The sequence below is a fragment of the Vespa mandarinia genome, chromosome 4, assembly GCF_050613455.1.
Source record: "Vespa mandarinia isolate Hongniang chromosome 4, ASM5061345v1, whole genome shotgun sequence".
Lineage (NCBI taxonomy): Eukaryota > Metazoa > Arthropoda > Insecta > Hymenoptera > Vespidae > Vespa > Vespa mandarinia.
In genome coordinates this window covers 10,040,271-10,057,353 of record NC_140813.1, presented here as the reverse complement: position 1 = coordinate 10,057,353, position 17,083 = coordinate 10,040,271, and the positions used below count along the sequence as shown (strand labels likewise).

At 28.5% G+C, this 17,083-nt stretch overlaps 4 protein-coding genes across 9 annotated transcripts; 3 read left to right on the top strand and 1 right to left on the bottom strand.

Moving 5' to 3' along the window:
- Positions 1–21: 21 nt before the first annotated feature.
- On the top strand, positions 22–8,167 carry SF2 (splicing factor 2). 2 transcript variants are annotated; one of them, XM_085656740.1, is made up of 4 exons: positions 22–191; positions 421–805; positions 910–1,104; positions 8,030–8,167. In XM_085656740.1, the coding sequence occupies exons 1-3, from the start codon at positions 22–24 to the stop codon at positions 1,099–1,101; spliced, it is 747 nt and encodes a 248-aa protein (XP_085512866.1). In that variant the 3' UTR covers positions 1,102–1,104; positions 8,030–8,167. The 2 variants fall into 2 exon arrangements, with proteins under 2 accessions (XP_085512866.1, XP_035725732.1); XM_035869839.2 differs by lacking the exon at positions 8,030–8,167 and having other exon boundaries at positions 910–4,023.
- On the bottom strand, positions 5,467–11,204 carry LOC118443203 (BOS complex subunit NCLN). 2 transcript variants are annotated; one of them, XM_035869837.2, is made up of 9 exons: positions 11,071–11,204; positions 10,499–10,649; positions 9,188–9,596; positions 8,698–8,885; positions 8,273–8,602; positions 7,947–8,156; positions 7,462–7,866; positions 7,137–7,357; positions 5,467–7,062 (listed from the first exon to the last, which is right to left on the bottom strand). In XM_035869837.2, exons 3-9 carry the CDS (start codon positions 9,360–9,362, stop codon positions 6,924–6,926), a joined length of 1,668 nt encoding a protein of 555 aa, XP_035725730.1. In that variant the 5' UTR covers positions 9,363–9,596; positions 10,499–10,649; positions 11,071–11,204; the 3' UTR covers positions 5,467–6,923. The 2 variants fall into 2 exon arrangements, with proteins under 2 accessions (XP_035725730.1, XP_085512865.1); XM_085656739.1 differs by having other exon boundaries at positions 9,188–9,229.
- Positions 10,217–11,780, top strand: LOC118443206 (replication protein A 32 kDa subunit-A-like). The gene is made up of 2 exons (XM_035869840.2): positions 10,217–10,585; positions 11,197–11,780. The coding sequence occupies exons 1-2, from the start codon at positions 10,336–10,338 to the stop codon at positions 11,670–11,672; spliced, it is 726 nt and encodes a 241-aa protein (XP_035725733.2). The 5' UTR covers positions 10,217–10,335; the 3' UTR covers positions 11,673–11,780.
- psidin (phagocyte signaling impaired) lies at positions 10,445–17,018 on the top strand. Of its 4 annotated transcripts, none has more exons than XM_085656737.1 (11): positions 10,445–10,585; positions 13,142–13,282; positions 13,421–13,645; positions 13,761–14,014; positions 14,112–14,335; positions 14,471–14,780; positions 14,867–15,171; positions 15,299–15,557; positions 15,683–15,928; positions 16,017–16,589; positions 16,682–17,018. In XM_085656737.1, exons 2-11 carry the CDS (start codon positions 13,222–13,224, stop codon positions 16,901–16,903), a joined length of 2,679 nt encoding a protein of 892 aa, XP_085512863.1. In that variant the 5' UTR covers positions 10,445–10,585; positions 13,142–13,221; the 3' UTR covers positions 16,904–17,018. The 4 variants fall into 4 exon arrangements, with proteins under 4 accessions (XP_085512863.1, XP_085512864.1, XP_035725726.1 ...); XM_085656738.1 differs by lacking the exon at positions 10,445–10,585 and adding an exon at positions 11,573–11,591; XM_035869833.2 differs by lacking the exon at positions 10,445–10,585 and adding an exon at positions 12,901–13,033.
- The last annotated feature ends 65 nt before the right edge of the window (positions 17,019–17,083 follow it).

The following is a 17,083-nucleotide window of genomic DNA, read 5'->3' as shown; positions in this document are numbered from 1 at the left end:
GATAGTGACCATTAAAAAAACATGTCTCACGGAGGTAGAAATGAGTGTAGAATTTATGTGGGCAATTTGCCACCGGATATAAGAACAAAAGATATTCAAGATCTCTTTTACAAGTTTGGTAAAGTTACATTTGTTGACTTGAAAAATCGCAGAGGTCCACCATTTGCTTTTGTTGAATTTGATGATCCAAGGTAAGATCTACAAATTTATTCAAGTTGATCGATTAATTTCTATTCTCTATTATTTATATATCCAATTTTTTTGATACGTAAATATAATAAATAGCTATTATTTTTTATAATTATATTAAACATTATTTTTTAATATATAATTATCGAAATTTTTTCCCAAATCTTACTACATTAAATTTATAAAATCTTGAACATATTTTTCATTATAAAACTTATGTTCTTTTTATAGAGATGCAGAAGATGCCGTACATGCCAGAGATGGCTACGATTATGATGGTTACAGATTGAGAGTTGAATTTCCAAGAGGTGGTGGACCTAGTAATAATTTTCGTGGAGGTCGTGGAGCAGGGGATACTGGTAGAGGTGGTCGTGGTGAAATGAGTAATTCTCGTGGACGTGGTCCTCCAGCTAGAAGATCTCAATATAGAGTTCTTGTTACTGGTTTACCACCATCTGGAAGTTGGCAAGATCTCAAGGATCATATGCGAGAAGCCGGTGATGTGTGCTTTGCAGATGTTTATAAGGACGGTACTGGAGTTGTTGAATTTTTACGTTATGAGGATATGAAGTATGCTGTAAAGAAACTGGACGATTCAAGATTTAGGTCTCATGAGGTATATAAATCTTATATATTCATAACATAAATCAATTTCTTTAATACAAAATTGATTTATAGATCCTTATTTATGTTGTTTCTTTTTATATTTGAATTCTATAGGGAGAAGTAGCATACATACGTGTAAAGGAAGATCACAACAGTGGTGACAGAGGACGTAGTGAGGATAGAGAAAGGGGTAGAAGCCGTTCGCGTAGCTACAGTCCACGACGTCGTGGTTCTCCAACGTATTCACCGTTACGGCGTAATTACTCGCGCTCAAGATCCCACTCCAAATCTCGATCGTACGACTAGTGTGTACGTATACGTTTCACATGGTAATATAAGTAAATGTTCATTGATATTTGCTTTACCATGTTTTATTATTGCTGATTTAAAATTTGATTATGGAAACTTCAATACGATTAGACTTCTTAAGAATAATGAAGATAGCTTTTCTGACATTGCTAGAATATTTAATATTCTATTTGAAATATGGATTGGGCACATTCCTATTGTATGGAAAACGTAAGCATAAACAAATTGTCAACTTTTCTTTTTTTAATTTGGCAACTGTTGATAGTTGAATCAGCAATAATATGATATCTCAAATAATCATAAAATATAAGTTTCAATAGCAAGTTTCATAATAACAGTGAAAAGGAATTGTGCTCACAATCGACTATTAATCAAGAATTATGCAAAGCTATACCAGTTAGGTCACTTGTACATTATAAAATACATTCCTTTATATTTTCAAACTGGTTCTCTTCATAATTACATATAAAGCATGTAACAATTTTAAAGTACCATTAGTAAAGAAATTGGCGATCCACCTTCAATGATCATGCATTGATTAATGATATCTGCAACAGAATGTTTGATGCTTCCAAACAACCAGTGTAATTATTCATACTCAATGATCTGCAGTATATTTCTTAATGACACACTAGTTACTGTGGAATCCGGTAGGCATATTACAGTACCAAATCCAGTGTGTGATTTTTTTATCATTCATATTTATTTATCGACATTCTTAAAAATAAACTTATTACACAGAAATTTGTCTAACCTATTAAGATTTAATATTTTTTTACTTTTAATCTTAGTATGCTTTATACTTGAACTTATGGCAAAATTATAGTTCTATATATGAGATAAGAAAAATAATTTCTAAAATTAAATCACTTAAATGAAACCATTTCTGTAGATTGAAGTAGATAAATTGAAGTATTTTTTCATTTCTATGTCTGTTTAATAATAACAATGAATAAAAAGTCATTCAGTTGAGATAAATAACTGCAGTATTAGAAGCATAATTTTGATAAAAACATTCTGTACTTCGATTAAAATATGTATCATTTATTCAATTATGTGTTTGCCATATGTGGATCTTAATAAATTACATAAATTGTGTCTTTTGATTAGCTTATGTATTAGTTTCATAGATTTTATGGCTTTTCTATAATTATGCCATTAGTTTAAATTTTGTTTCAACTTTTCAGTACTAATATTTTATATTAAATTTCACTGAAGGTACTAAGATATCTCGGTTGTAAATTATTGCATACAAAACTGTTGCATGCCATAATTACTGTTTATTTAATGTATCCCATAATCTGTTTTCATCCACTATAGAACCAAATAATGTTACCATAAAAGTTTGTGAGAGTGTTTTCTTTCAGCAAATTTGATATATGCATACATATACATAATCTATATACACATTAGACATTTTTTTCTAACTGCCTAATTGCCACATATATAAATCTATATTTGCTTTACAACCATGTATCTTTTTTTTTTTTTAAGAAAGATACTGATAAATTTTGCATGATATGGATTTTTTAAATATAAAATACATTTGTGATGATTATAATATTCTTCAACTTATTTCTAGTTCGTTAAAAAAAAAAAAAATAATATTCACGATATATAGAAATGATTAAAAAATTGCAATTAATTGATATTATTTATATTATACTCAATATGGAAATATTGAAGTAGTTTTACACATTGCTTTTTCAAATATTTCAAATCTCCTTGTTTATTATTATAATCCACCTAAATTTGATATATAACACTAATATAATTATGGGTAGGCAAATATGTTAAAACTGTAGAGATTATATTTTCACTGTTTATTCCTATTTAAATTATCATAAAATCTAGATACTTTTATATTTGATGTAGTATAATTACAATTCTTAATTGTATATAAATATTCTAATGAGTAAATGAAATGTACAAACTGGACAGTGGTGCATGTATGCCTACGGATATCTAATTTAAAAAATACAAAATTTCTGTTAAGATCTGGCATAAAAGAGTATCTTATAAATGTCTATGAATATGATGAATTAAGTGATTGTTGATGGTAGATAATGGTAAATTTATTTTACCATATTAGGATTGCGACTTGTAAAACTTAAAGTAAAAATTTTCTTAAGTTTTGTTACAAAGATTTCAATTGTCCTGACATACGCACATATAATATCCAGCTAAAGCATTTTATCCACCTGCATTTCTATGTTCTTACTGGTGAGAGAGAAAGTGATCTTTGGCTAAGAATATGATATTGTAATATCTCGTAGCAACATCCTTAATGTTCTGTTTAGCCATCTTTACTTTCTCTCATTTTCTTATTGTTGATTTTTTTTCATATATGCTATTGTAGATGTGCATATATGTATGCAGTAGCGTATTTAATTTTCAAAATTAACATAAATCTAAATCAAATCCACATTATCCTAAGAAATACATTCATATTGGATAAATTATCTAATTGCTCAAGTTTTTTATGAATCTCTGTGCTTATATACTTTTTTAACACTGTTTAAAATGTTCTTTCAATGACGCGCGTAATGCTTAGAATTACACATTTTTTAAAATTGCCTTTTGTCCAATATGTTTAACATACAAGTGGAAAATAATTGATTCTTTTCTTTAATATCAAAATATATTGCAAATTAATCCTGTGATCTTACTTTTTCTTAGACTTGTAAAATACATTTAAATTTCTATTTTATGTACATTTCTTGTCATCAGTTGAAATTGTTACATAGGTATTATATAGATGTTTTCATTAAATGAACTACTTTAGATCACAAGGATTATGTTTGCATTTATAATATTTATGTTTATCTTTAACTATTCTTGTCTAAGAGACTAATGTATTTTTTCTTCTTTTGTATATTGGATTGGATTGTAACACAATGAATGAAAAACTCAAATCGACACGATCTTACTTCTTGGATGGATATAATACACGTTCGTGCTTGACGGTGGGATAAAATGGAATGCGTTTTGGATGGATTTTGTGTGGAGCATAAGTTATAAAAGGATTAAATGAGAATCAAAGTAATGAGACATTAAGGATACTTTCAAGAGGAATTTGAGGATCAGGAAAGGAATGAATTAAGGGTGCAGTGCATTTCATTCGAGGATTCACATTTAGCTGGATTTTCATCAGGAAACGTTGGCAAATCCATTACAAGGAGTCAAATCGATCGTCCATATTTTTTTGTTTCGAATTATATTTAAATTGTTTGCTTGTGCCTAAAAGTGCTGTTATGTCGGTGAATGAAAAGGAAAAAATAATGTGAACTTTCAGCAGTTTCAACATTCATGTGCTTACAAGTTTTCTTAGATTGAGTGTTATGTTATTCATCAAGTTCTTGCTGGCAATACTGCTTTTTTAAATTTATTCATTATTTTGTGAACGGTCAAACTGGTAATGGAATGTCAACTTATCTTTTTTGCTTTAAACAAATTTATTAACAGGATATAATCATAACGTCATATCAAAGTATTTTTCGATCGAGATGTTAGCTGCCGGAATAATGAAATAGTTTTCTTTTTTCTTCGTGATAATAAATCACGTATTTTGCCAGATATTCTTAAGTATTCAAAGAAATGAAAAATATTACTTGGATCGAAAAACTTTAAGTATAGGTGTATGTAGGATGTTTTGTACATATATAACAGTATAGGTATATTTGATTGGGACAGTCTTTCCGCGTTTACACAAGAAACATTTACGAGAAATAGTTGCTCTGATAAATTACTGCGTATGATGTTAATTTCGTTTTACTTATTTCTATCAGCAATTTTTTCTATTCTCATGATTTATATCAGCATCTCTTATTAATTGAAACTAAGTGAAACTTTTTTTATCTGTGCAACATATTTAATTCCAACATAATAAGCATCTTCGAAACTTAGTGTATGAAGAGGATTTGAAAAGACAATTTTTCTTCTTGACATGGACTGCATCCATAGATTTAGAGAAACTCAATAACCTGAAATTATATTTTACAACAAACATGGCTCAAGGACAGGACTTGGCATTAGGATTACTGGCAGGATAAATTAGTATACGTGGAGGATTTTTGGAATTGGATAATTTAAGTGAAAATATTGGACGGATTTTATTAAGAGAGGATGACTTGGATTTATTATATGAACACTGTCAGTATGAAGGATGGATTTGGATATCAAATGTTATCAATTGAAAGTGTCTCAGTATAGTGGTCTTCGCATCTCATAGGGTTCATGGAAATCTCCTAGATCACATATGATGGGATTTGGATCTGCATTTAGTGGAATCTGTGCAAGATTATCAGATTTCGTTGACATATGAGGATAACAAAAGTGATTTCTGTAAGGTATTTAAAGTAATTTCTATTTGAGATATCACTCGGATTCATTAGCGCGCATGCTCTTCTACAATATTCATTATAATTTTTTTCTTTGATTTGGAAAGTTCATATTGCTCGAAATAGAATTAACTTAGTATCATAGATTATTTGCTTTAAATCGGTACATTTGTAATTTTATTATTTTAATAATTATTTCTGTTCATATGCAATATTATTATCTGTTTTTACATAAGCACTAATTTTAATCATTATTTTAATGCTTTAATAAAAAATGTGCTTGTTAACATTTACTTTATATATGCATAACATTTACTTTACATTGCAAAAATCATGGAACTGATGATTGAAAATTATTGTGTATAAGAGTACATCTCATGAATATACAAATAGTATCGCAGTGATATTTCAGTTAAATTAATTTTATCATTATGTAGCAATCTTCTATTATAGTCAAAGGTTTAAAAATAATCCAATCATTGATAGATATCCATAAATTTGATGCAAACATACAGCTATCATATATTTGAAACAGAATTAATATGCATGTATCTTTAGTAATTTGCAAGTTTTACAAGTTTTAAATTGCAATAATTATACAAATAAACTCTTAGTAAAAGTTTCAGATAGTAAGGTAATCTGATAGCAGGTCTTTTTTTAAAGCTAATATTCTGAATGTTTCCTCTTGTGCCTTTAATTGAAACAATAGATCAATAATAAATTTACTCTTCTTATTTATACTTTCATATAATATAAAGTAGCTATCAATTACATATTGCACTATTTGTTTTAATGATTTTCCATCTATTAATAAAGTCTAATGAACATTCCATAAACTTTAATGATCCATATTCCTTTTTATGTACATGCAAAACAAAATTAAAACAACATCGTGAACGTTGACTTTCCAAATTCAATTGGGACTGCTGAGGAAACTGTTTGGTATTATACTGCATATAAATTGTGGAGATACATATTTAAACAAAAATTATTAACAAGGAACACGACGATCACGATAATCTCCTTTCTTTTTATTCCATTATTATAATATTCCTCTAATTTTGAGGAATAGTATTCTAGGATATATAATTGAGTTAATTATATTCTTTTTATATGCTCTCATTGTAGCAGACTTCATAATTTATTTCATTTAATTTTAATAAGTAACACACACGTATATACAACACAAAATCTCTGCCCTTTTTCCTTTTTTCTCTCCAAGTTTATGTAAGTATCTGAATTGCCAAAAGAAAATTAAGTAAACCAAAATTATGAATCTCATAAATGCACAGTATCATACAGATGATAAAATTGTATATCTCTTCTATGCGTTCCACCTTAATTTTATTCAATAATTTTTCAAGCTATTTTATCAAAAGTACATGTATCTCATTTTTGGAGAACATTGCTAACGATGAACTTTTTCTATAAATAAATGTTCGTGACTATTGCTTTGGCATTCTAGAATCATGATCAAGCTTAAGATGACTTGCCTTTTGTAGAAAGTCTAATTGCTAGGAAATAAGCACGTGGAAAGTTGTGTACAATCACATATAACAATCCTAGATACATGACAATGGCAACAGTAAGGAAAAGATCAAAAACAGCTGGTTTTACACTGAAATGAAGTGAATAATTTAAATAAAACTAATGATCACTTTTTATATGTATATATATAATATGAATTTTTACCTGTATACATTTAGCACTGCTTTAGTAACATCATAAAATATAAACTCTGGGTCTTGTTTATCAGGACCATGAAGTGTGATTTTAACATCTCCAAGATATCGTGACATAGATTCTTTCAACGTAGCAATCAATATATTATTTTTATCAACTAATAATGGAGCAGCTCTTGGTTGAGATGCCAAGTACGTAAACCATAAAGACAATGATTCTTTAGATACCTCCTGTATAGAAAGAATACTAGTTCTTATATATACATAATTTATAAATATTTACTTTTATCAATGAATAAATATATTTTATTTAGTTAAATAGAAGAAGAGCATACCAAAGATTCCGCAAATATATGGTTAGAGCTTAGATTGTAAATGTGCCTTGCTAATGCCTCTGCAATCACCTGAGTGTGTTTATACAATCTATCGATTTGTCCTTCTTTCATTATATCTAAAATTGTATTTCTGGCAGGATCTTCATGGCTTTTCAATGTGGATAATGTTGCTGCTGGCAATCTTCTAATGCTAAATCTTTCGTGTTCCCAAGCTAATGTTTCTTCTGCAAGATTTATTTTTTTATGTACGCCTTCAACACGTACTGTATTCAAAGAATCTGCTACTGATTTCAATTCTTTATAAAACATTCCTCCAGAGGAATTTTCTTTTGGTGGTTTCGAGACATGCACGTAGAGATTATTTGTTGCAGAAACTGTGTCAAGACATATAACATAGGCTGCATCCTGAAATGAATTGCATTCTAGTTGTGTATATTGTAAAAAATAATATAAATCGTCTATATGTCGACGTAAAAAAATATTACTTGAATAACAGATCCTTCAAGTCCATCCAATTGATCTTCCAACCACTTTTTACTACCTTGATAATTTAATTTTCCTGCTCCAGTAGCAATGAAAACAAGATTGTAGTGAGGTCTCGACCGTCCAGCGGAGAACAACGCAGAGAACAATCTAGCCAATTCTAATAACATCGCCACTCCAGATGCATTACTGTCTGCTCCAAAAGATAATTCCTATATATGAGTACAAAATGTAAATCTTATATAGCTATTTTATAATAATAAAAAAAATGATTTTAGATGATTTTAAAATAGCATAAATAAAATTGTATAAAACCAATTTCACTCACAGGTGCTACGCTCGCACTATCATAATGTGTAACTATAGCTATAGTAGGTAACTTTTCTTCTGCTCCAGTTCCTGTTAATTTTCCGTGTAATATAGCCACTTTTGCATCATTTCTAACCATAGGTTGACCAGATGCAACAACTACTTGATAACCACTAGCAGAAATTGAATTAAATATAGCTTCTGCTGCAGAATGAGATTTTTCATCTGTCATAGATCCATCTGTAATATCATCTAAAATTCTTTGAAGATCTGGATGCCAAGTTGCAAAATAAACAGCAATTGGGGTTTCTGTGTCAGACAGCATAGCTTTTTCTAAATTCATAATATGCTATAAACAAAAAGCTGCTTTGTTAAAGATATTCATATAAAAAGCAATTGTTATATACTTAATTAAAAATAATGTGATAAGAAATAGATAATAACTTCTTTCTCATCCAATGTTAACTCATTTAATTTCTCAGGTAAAATGATCACTAAAGCTCCAGCTTTGATCTTAATAGATTGAAACATACTGGGTGTAAGATCTAACGCTTTAGTAATAACACAATGTCTAGAAGTACTCCATCCAGTAAGCGATCTTGCTTCCAATGAAATGGAAGCACTCCTGCAGCCTATATAGAAATTATTAAAATTATTTTCATTATAGAAATATGAATTTCTTTCAGGGTGATGTTTAAGTTAAATTAGCTAATTTTTTACTGATAAATAAAAACTATCAATGATAAATAACGATATCAATGTTTCTTACAAAAAAATAACATAAGAACCTAAGACAAAAAGAATATAACAGTAATAATGTAAAATATAGATATCTCTATTTTTGTAATTATAATACATAATAGAAAAAGATATTTTATGTGAAGGTTAAAGATGTAATAATATGACATTTAAATATGTTACCAATAATTATTACCATGCGGTATTCCGTGTAAATCATGTTGATGCATACGATAGACTGGAAATTCATGTGATGCTGTTACAGGATTAACCGGAGAGATAATAATAAAAATTGGCAAGACTATTAATAAATAATATGGTAAATAGCCCCGACATAATTCAGCAAAACTATCACATTCTTCTAACCACATGGCGACACAGATTTTTTCCTTTTGAAACTTTACTATATATCTTATTTTTTTCACTTAGTTTCATTTATCTATCTTTGATAGATGAACTCCATATAAAATCGGCAAAGATATGATCGCACACTTCTAGAAACAATCTTCTTTTATTTAATTAAATTTCAAAGTAAAATCCAGAGTAGCCAACAGATTATCGTACATATACTAGATAAATCCAAGAATTGTCGCTAGTGTCGTTGACTATGGATACATGAAAATATATCCATTAGTAATGATTTTTGCGATATATAAATTTTATTCGAATAATATATTTCTTAAAATTATTATCTGAAAAGAATTTATTATATGCTTTTATATGACGGTGGTGGTCGATGCAGATCGATGATTGTCAATCGATAATTACTAAATAAAATAAAAATTAAATGCAGCCAATTAATAATTATAATGGGATATATAGAATGTAAAAAATTATATATATTACATCGAAAGTAATATCGATTGTCCAGGTCTCACCACGTGGAGGCTACTGCATGCAGAGACCCTCTTATTTATAACAAAATATTAAATATTCAAAAAGAAAACAAATTTAAAAGTATTAATTATTTTTTTGGTATTAAAATGTTACCACATCGTAGTAACCTTTTGATGAAATAACCTTTTATTGAAATTTTAATTTTGTTTAGAAGTTAAATACTCTAAAGTTTATTATTAAAGTTAATTATATATAAAGTTATTTATTTGAGATGTATTATTAAAATCATTTAATGTTTCGAAACAATTTCGTGATGTCATATCGAAGAATTTCTAGTTCTTTAATTTTTTACGTTATTTATTTGTCATAAGTTACTATGTGCTTCAATTTCAAAACAGTAATTCACTATTAAAAACGCGGGCCGATGAACGGAAGCGTTATCAATTTCTTTTCATTTGTTTGTATGTTTTTTTGCGAATTAATTGTAATTGATTGTAATTCATAAAAATGTCACAAGTTCGTAGTTTTTTAGATGAAAGTATATCTCATATCGATGAAACTAAAAAAAAAACAAATCGTTCAAAAAAAATAAATAATATCGTGCCATTGATGATATGTCATATAATTAATTTGAAAGATCAGTCAGACGAATTATCATTGTGGGGTTTACCTGTATCTATCATCACAATTGTGGGTATAGTACGTCATGCTGAACGAGATTCGACAAAAGTTACTTATGATATTGAAGATGAAACAGGTAAGTAAATCATATTTAGGTACATGAATTGATAATTTGAATATATGTTTATACACAGGGTGTCCTAGAATAAGAGGAAATTAGTTTAGCAGCGACCAACATATTTAAACAATAAAAAAAAATTCATATAAACATATGTTCTATTTAATTTTCTTTTTGAATTATAGCAGATATGATTTTCAACAAACTTTATCTGCTTATTTTCATAAGAGATATTCAAAATGATCTGTATATAAACTTGCAGATATTTTATTCTCTTTGTATATCCAGATATTGTTTGGATTTAGAGGATATTGTTTAATTCTTTCACATAAAATTTCAACAATGTTAGTTAGAAGGAATTGATTGACACTATATCCATTTAATGAAAGAATTATTGCTATAACATAAATATAACATTTGAAACGTTTAATTCGAAAACAAAGGCAAATAAAAAATATGTTTATACGAACTTTTTTTATTGCTTTGATTTACTGAAGACATACCAAAAATATTTCTTATTTATTGTTTGACACCTTTTATATAATATATTATATATATAAACATATATAATATATGTTTATATATGTTTATATATAATGTATATATATATATATCTTTTTATAATATAGGCACCGTGACAGCATTAAGCTGGATAGATTCTAATAGACAATTAGTCAATCCATTTTTATTAGAAGTCAATGTTTATGTTCGTGTATATGGCACAATTCGTTATTATAATGGTAAACAGCATATTTTGGTTATCAGTATTGTACCTATAGAAGATTTAAATGAATTAACTAATCACTTACTTGAAGTCACATATATTACATTAAAAACTCAAGAAATGGCAGGAATAGATATAAAAGTATCAAAAGCTGAAAGAAATGTTGAAAGTAATACATGCAATAATATGGATCCAAACCAGTCTGCAATTTTTAACATTATTCTGTCTGGATGTGATACCGACTGTGGCATTGGAAGAGCAATGATTAAAGAATGTGCACCACATCACTTAAAATCACAAGTAGATACAATATTAGAATTTCTTATTAATGAAGGACATATCTATACTACACTTACAAATGATCACTTTAAAACTACATAAGTTTTACATGTATTTATATTGTATTCTTTATAATTCTATTATATTACATAATTTCTTGTTTATGCAATTTACATAATTTTTATATAAAGTGTTATCATTTACATATTTTTCAACGTTAATATTTTCTCTCATATTATATATATATATATATAATATGATATATATATAATATATTCTCTCTCTCTCTCTCTCTCTATATATATATATATATATATATATATATATATATATATATATATGTAAATATACACATATATATAAAAAATTCTATATATTTAATTTTCTTTCTACAAATTATTAATATCAATAATATGATAAGAGTATGTATTAATTAATAATTATTAATTTTTTAAAAATAAATTTATATATAAACATACTATTTGTTAATAAAATCAATTTCTCATTTTCTCTCTCTCTCTCTCTCTCTCTCTCTCTCTCTCTCTCTCTCTCTCTCTCTCTCTCTCTCTCTCTCTCTCTCTCTCTCTCTCTCTCTCTCTCTCTCTCTCTCTCTCTCTCTCTCTCTCTCTCTCTCTCTCTCTCTCTCTCTCTCTCTCTCTCTCTCTCTCTCTCTCTCTCTCTCTCTCTCTCTCTCTCTCTCTCTCTCTCTCTCTCTCTCTCTCTCTCTCTCTCTCTCTCTCTCTCTCTCTCTCTCTCTCTCTCTCTCTCTCTCTCTCTCTCTCTCTCTCTCTCTCTCTCTCTCTCTCTCTCTCTCTCTCTCTCTCTCTCTCTCTCTCTCTCTCTCTCTCTCTCTCTCTCTCTCTCTCTCTCTCTCTCTCTCTCTCTCTCTCTCTCTCTCTCTCTCTCTCTCTCTCTCTCTCTCTCTCTCTCTCTCTCTCTCTCTTTCTCTTTCTCTTTCTCTCTCTTATTCTCTATCTTTCTCTCTCTCTCTCTCTCTCTCTCTCTCTCTCTCTCTCTCTCTCTATATCTATCTATCTATCTATCTCTGTTTCTCTCTCTAAATATATGACACTATAATTTAAACTGAATATACGCCATTTTGAACAATAATACCAATCTTTTTCAATTTAACTTTGTATTACTAAAAACTATAATATTTTTTTCTTACAGTTAATAATAAAAGAAAACTTAATATTATATATATAAAAAACATTTTGCTATTTTAGCTTTTGTATTTATATTTTATTTATTAAATTAATCAAAAATATTTATATACGCGATATCGAACCAATGGAAAAGTTTGATTTAACTGTTCTTTCTGCGATTGGATGTATTTCTTGCATATTATCACATATTACGGTATTAATTTTCTTATTGGTTTGAGAACAGTGTCACAGAATTGGACTAATCCAAAGTTATTTTTTAATCCAAAATGAGTATTCATAAAATTTGAAAAATGGAAAGTCAGTACTAGAATTATTAACTAAATATATGTATATGAAATATGTAACGTACAATTTTTGATACAAAATATATAGATTCGTTTAGATTTATTTCGATATATCTTTTAGTAGGTCGATGTCGCCCTTAACTTTCAGTTAGACGGAGGAATTCATCGGTTTGTTGATTTAAAATTTCCGTAAAAAGTATCATGGCCTCTAAGACCCATCTGGATAGCACGGTTAATGAACGTCGCTTGCGACCTATTTATGGTAAATATATTTACAGTATATAAATTTACAGTGTATGTCAAACATTAATATATTTTAAAAAATAAAAATTTTCTATTCTGACCGGCAGAGAGGTTATGTAATAACCGACAAAATGATACATGTCTCTTTATATTTTAGATTCTTTAGACAATGGAAATAATAAACAAGCACTTCAGGAGGCGGATAAAGTACTTAGAAAACAGCCAGGTAATCAATGTGCTAGAGTTCTCAAAGCATTGGCCTTACTTCGCCTTGGTAAAGAAAATGAATGTCATGCTATAATGGATAAAGTTCGTTCTGAAATACCATGCGAAGATTCAACGTTACAAGCAATGAGTATTTGTTATAGAGAAATAAATCAACGTAAGTTTATGCTTATTATAGAATAGTAAACATTTCTTTATTTACTTACATTACTTAGATTAAAAGATTGACAGTACAATCTTTATTTTTGTTTTTATAATCTTGATATTTACAGCTAATAAAGTTAGTGAAGTATATGAGGCTGCAGCAAAGGCAGATCCAAATAATGAAGAACTTCTTACGCATCTTTTTATGTCTTATGTTCGCTTGGGTGATTATAAAAAACAACAACAAACAGCATTTGCATTGTACAAATTAAAACCGAAAAATCCTTATTATTTTTGGGCTGTTATGAGTATAGTTATGCAAGCCGTACGTGCAGATAAGAAGTTAGCTAACGAAGTCATATTGCCTTTAGCAGAAAGAATGGTTTGTGAACTTAAAATACTTTAATATTTCTAATGATAGCTTATATTGATTATTATTATCAGATTAAAATTCTTGAAATGTTATGTTATATAAATAGGTATTAAAGTTCGTTAAACAAGGAAAAATAGAAGCTGAACAAGAAGTACAACTTTATTTAATGATATTAGAACTTCAGGGTAAGAGTGAAAAAATGTTGGAAGTTTTGTCTGGACCTTTGGCTTCTCATCTATCATCTGTTCCACAACGGAAAGCAGCACTATTGATGAAATTGGAACAATTTTCTGAAGCTGCAGATACATACAAACTTCTTATTAAGGGAAAGTAAGTAATATTTTATTTTCTTTTTGTCAATTCTGAATTTGTGATTACTTACAATAAAGTATTAATGAATTTATGTACAATAAGATAAATTAAAATATAGTTCTAAAAATTATATAAATGCAACTATTTCTTAAGTAGTGTTGACAACTGGGAATACTATCAAGATTATCTTTCTGCGGCTTTGAAATTTCAAGAACCATCAGAATGCTTAAATTTTCTTAATGAAATCATATCCACGTCAGAACGGAAAGTGAGAGGACCATATCTTGCAAGATTTGAATTGTTAAAACGCATTGGAGAAAGTGATAATAATAATTTAATGGATTGTGTTGATTTCATGTGCCAATATTTTGAAAAATTCGGTGAAAAGAGTTGCATAGCTGGAGATTTACGATTATATTTACATTTATTAACACCTGCTGGCAAAGAACAATTACTTAATAAGGCAAATTCATTATCAATTTTTTAATTACTTCATTACTATTTGATGGGTAAATGTATTCTACACAATGAATAAATTTCATTTTGTAGATAACTGAAAATGTTGGAGTTTCACCAGATGGTTATCCAAGTACTGTAGAACAAATGCAACGACATATACATTTAGAACAATTACGGCGTATGTGTGGTTATCACCATTCTCCTTTAGCAGATATAAATGAAAGAAAATATTTAATAAGGAGATTATGTGACCTTTATGAGAAAGGAAATGAATTATGTCCAATGACAGATAGATTACCAACTGACTTTTGTCCTACAGATTCTTATGTACTTTTGGCCACATATTTATTGCATCAATTATGGTGTGAAACTAATGAAGCTTCTTTTCTTTATGGGTAATGCAATTATTGCTATTAGCAATAATTTATTTCAAAATCAATTTGTATATATATTAATTATATACAAATGAAACTTGTATATATTAGAAGATATATATAATTTTAACTATAATGGATTTTGTAGGGCAATGAGCTTACTTGAACGTGGCCTTTTTTCAAGTCCTGCAAATTTTCATATAAAAATATTACTGGTACGCACATATCTAGAAGCTGGTTTAGTTGGTTCTGCTGATAATGCTTTTACATTACTCGATATAAAGCATATTCAGTTGGATTCACTGGGCTATCTACATGTACCTCTTCTTGCACCACTTGGGCATTTATCATTGGCTTCAACAACACTTGATCATTCTACAAAGTTCTTTATTGCTAATTATAAGGATGTATGTATTATAAAACATAGTAGAGTTATTATCTTCATTTTTCACTCAATGATATTCAAATATAAAAAAATTTATTTTAAGAATTTCAATAAAAAGACTACTCATACTTCTTGTTTTTATTGTAGAGTGCAGATTATTTAACATTCGCTTACAAATATGGAAGTTTTACAAAAATTCAAGAATTTATGGAATTGAGAGAACATCTGGAAAATTCTTTACATTTTGCTGTGACAACTATTGACAAAATGTTATTAGATTTGAGTTGTTGTGATAATTTTAAGTCTCTCTTTTCTGCTTTGACTAGTATGCATATTCAACCACATGAAGATAGAATCAGGTGGGATCAATTACGTGATAATCGTGATTTGGAGGTATATATCATGATTATTTATATTATGTACAGTATTACAAATTTTTGTATTTCGTTCTTATAAAGTTTTTTTGTGCATATGGAAATAGGTTGTACGTGAATGGGAACCTTTATCTGAAAATGGCGAAGATCCGAGAAAACGAGAAGAAACTTGTGTATGCATGTTAAGACTACTTGCAGCACGAAATTTAATTTTACGAATTCTAGCAGCAACAGCAGAGCCAAATCCTTCACTTCTTTTTTGTCTCTCAACAGATTTGCAACAATTAGATAATGATCTTATTCCTGAAATCCTTCAAAAGTTCAATATAGACGAGAAAAGAGATAAACCATATGGTGTGTTAGTTCCTTTAGATGCAGTAGAAAGGTTACGCGAGGCTCATTATTCTGAACAATTGAAAACTATAGCGCGATTTGCAGAATTTTTAGGTCAATCTTTTTCTCTTTATAACGATTGTATAGAAATGCTCAAAAATAGTTTATGTTTACAACCACTATGTCTTCCTGAACACAACAATCCTATATCTTACAAAAACATTTTATTAAGAGTCTCTACGTGTAGTGAAACACTTGCAATAATTAGTGCAATGTGTATTTCATATATATCACGATTTCAACCTATAACATCGAATAGAAAGAATAAGAAAAATGAAAGTCATGAGGTAAGATGAAATGTGTAAATATTGTATGATATATTAGCAATTTATCAAAATGATATATATTATTATTCATTAACTTATTAATCTTATTATAGAGTTGGCGAGAAATTGCTGTTTTTCTCACAGAAAAAGTGCGACATTTAGATGCAGCTTTAAAACAATTAGAGATGTATCCATTTCAAACAGGATTAGATGGTGAAGATAAAATATGTGCCATGATTATAAAGCAAGGACAAGCCAGTCTCGTACAAAGTTGCAAATCATTAAAATCACGTTCTCAATTGACATTAAAACTTTTGAGTAGCTTGAAAAGCTGAAATTACACAAAAACTTTGTACAAAGAATATTCTATCCATCCGTCAATCTACTGATCTTAAACATGATTTATTAAGCATGTAAATATTTCTTAACTTTAAGCAATTTTAATAAAGAACTGAGTTGTTTAAATTGTTTAGATAATTGTTTTTCTATCTATTTAAGTTTTTTTTCTCACAGAT

Excerpts from the sequence above, each read along its gene's own strand:
- SF2 (XM_085656740.1), top strand. The coding sequence starts at position 22 with ATGTCTCACGGAGGTAGAAATGAGTGTAGAATTTATGTGGGCAATTTG. Across the intron at positions 192-420 it reads GTTGAATTTGATGATCCAAG|AGATGCAGAAGATGCCGTAC; the intron begins GTAAGATCTACA and ends TTCTTTTTATAG. Across the intron at positions 806-909 it reads CAAGATTTAGGTCTCATGAG|GGAGAAGTAGCATACATACG; the intron begins GTATATAAATCT and ends TGAATTCTATAG.
- LOC118443203 (XM_035869837.2), bottom strand. The coding sequence starts at position 9,362 with ATGTGGTTAGAAGAATGTGATAGTTTTGCTGAATTATGTCGGGGCTAT. Across the intron at positions 8,603-8,697 it reads TAACATTGGATGAGAAAGAA|CATATTATGAATTTAGAAAA; the intron begins GTTATTATCTAT and ends TTTTGTTTATAG. Across the intron at positions 7,063-7,136 it reads GCAGTGCTAAATGTATACAG|TGTAAAACCAGCTGTTTTTG; the intron begins GTAAAAATTCAT and ends ACTTCATTTCAG.
- LOC118443206 (XM_035869840.2), top strand. The coding sequence starts at position 10,336 with ATGTCACAAGTTCGTAGTTTTTTAGATGAAAGTATATCTCATATCGAT. Across the intron at positions 10,586-11,196 it reads TGATATTGAAGATGAAACAG|GCACCGTGACAGCATTAAGC; the intron begins GTAAGTAAATCA and ends TTTATAATATAG.
- psidin (XM_085656737.1), top strand. The coding sequence starts at position 13,222 with ATGGCCTCTAAGACCCATCTGGATAGCACGGTTAATGAACGTCGCTTG. Across the intron at positions 14,336-14,470 it reads AAACTTCTTATTAAGGGAAA|TAGTGTTGACAACTGGGAAT; the intron begins GTAAGTAATATT and ends CTATTTCTTAAG. Across the intron at positions 14,781-14,866 it reads AAGAACAATTACTTAATAAG|ATAACTGAAAATGTTGGAGT; the intron begins GCAAATTCATTA and ends TTCATTTTGTAG.